The sequence below is a fragment of the Cajanus cajan genome, chromosome 10, assembly GCF_000230855.2.
Source record: "Cajanus cajan strain Asha chromosome 10, NIPB_CcT2T_4, whole genome shotgun sequence".
Lineage (NCBI taxonomy): Eukaryota > Viridiplantae > Streptophyta > Magnoliopsida > Fabales > Fabaceae > Cajanus > Cajanus cajan.
Window position 1 is genome coordinate 41,555,464 of NC_138526.1, and position 1,846 is coordinate 41,557,309.

At 42.4% G+C, this 1,846-nt stretch overlaps 1 protein-coding gene across 1 annotated transcript; it reads right to left on the bottom strand.

Annotated features, from left to right (window-relative positions):
- Positions 1-127: 127 nt before the first annotated feature.
- On the bottom strand, positions 128-1,846 carry LOC109816505 (cyanidin 3-O-galactoside 2''-O-xylosyltransferase FGGT1). Its single transcript, XM_020381549.3, has one exon. The coding sequence runs from the start codon at positions 1,753-1,755 to the stop codon at positions 379-381; it is 1,377 nt and encodes a 458-aa protein (XP_020237138.1). The 5' UTR covers positions 1,756-1,846; the 3' UTR covers positions 128-378.

The following is a 1,846-nucleotide window of genomic DNA, read 5'->3' on the forward strand; positions in this document are numbered from 1 at the left end:
TTAACCGTCAAAGCAAAGAGAAGAAATGTTCTAAAAGAAAAGGGAAAAATTGGGTAGTGATCCAACAAGTCCACACGGACCAGCAGTAGCTGGGTTAAGAAGACCATAAGATGATGGCTCAATGATCAATCATATAAGCAAGACCCATATTCATTCATCAATGCTTATAGCTTACAGCCAAACTGAACAAACAAATTAAAACCCAGCAAAATATAACCGAAATAAAGCAAAAACAAATTGAAGAAAGAGAATATATACGAGAACCATGCACTAGAAGAAGCAATAATATAAAATGCAATCTGAATTCATATACGTGTCATGCTTATAAATTTCGCACCGTCAAGCATTCTCCACAGTTTCTGAAAACTTGGAAATTAATCACCTGAGCAAATCTCGAAGCTTCTGACAAAAGCTATCAACACATGCAGACTCCAAATTGGGGCTTACCAAGAAGTTCCTCAGTTTGGCATGATTTTCCCTAACTTCTCTGCCAACCTCATTCTCCTCATCCATCACAACTCTCACACCTTTGCACACACTATCCTTTGTGAAAAACCCATCTTCTTCACCCTTCTCCACTTCAACCCCAACCTTTAAGACGCCACCCATCATCCTTGCATTAACTATGTGATCACCACCCAGCTGTGGCAGCAACACTATCTGACACTTATTCACTAGTGCCTCTGTCAATGAACCAGCACCACAATGTGTTATGAAGCAACCCACTGATGGGTGTTCCAAAATCAGTTGCTGTTGTATCCATCCACTGTGGACAATTCCTCTCCCTTCAACTCTCTCTTTGAACCCTTCAGGGAGAGCAGCTTCAATTGTTTCAAACCCTATTGGAGTTTTCAAAACAGCCAAAAAAGGCAGGTTTGTAAGTTCAAGACCCAACAACAATTCTTGGAACAGATCATGTGATAACTTCCATTCACTCCCAAGTGCACAGTAAATAACTGAACCTTCCTTGAACTTTGCAAGCCATGAACCCCATTTTTCATCTAAAACAGTGTTGGGTGGCTCAGGTAAGACAGGTCCTGAAAGTAAAACAGGCTTCCCAAACTGCTCCTCAAGGTAATCAACATAAGGTCCTTCAATTTCCCTGCAACCTTTGAATCCAATTGCATCTGATAGTCTTAAACCATTATACAAGCGATTATAAAAGAGAACACCACTACCAAACTCCCAGTTTCTCATGGAAGCAAGGAACTTTGCTTCATGAGCATGAAGCTTGATGGATGAAGTAGGGTAGCCATGTGGCGGATGCATGAGATCGAGTTGAGTTAAGTCACCACTGTGTTGCATCCTTGCTGGGGATGTAGTGTAAGATAAGGTGGCTGGGCTAACGATGCCATATTGAAAAGATTTGATACCCAAGCGACGAGTCATGTTTGGAAGCCAATATGTGAAGTCAAAGAAAACGATTTGTGGCTTTAGATGAAGGAGGAGAAGTTCTATGTCGTTCTCGGTGCGGTCCATGGCTGTCATAATGAGTGGAACTAAGGGGAAAGAGACATCGGAAGTGGTTTCTGCGCCATGGGGAAGGCCATCAACGTGAGGAACGTTGATAGGGTAAAAGGTTATGAGATGTGGATAGAGGTTGAATTGCTCTAACTTGGCTTGTGTTCTTCTGGGGATGAAGAAGGAGATTCTGTGTCCCCTCTTTGCTAATTTGTTTGAGAGGTGCAGAAATGGAGTTAGGTGCCCCATTGCGAACCATGGAAACATTGCTATGTGCAGAGAAGATGCATCCATGGCTGCCAGAACCGATTACCAATGCGAAGGCTCGCCTCAGATAAAAGATAATGGTGATTTGGTGCAGTGGTCGTCGGTTGTATATTAAAGT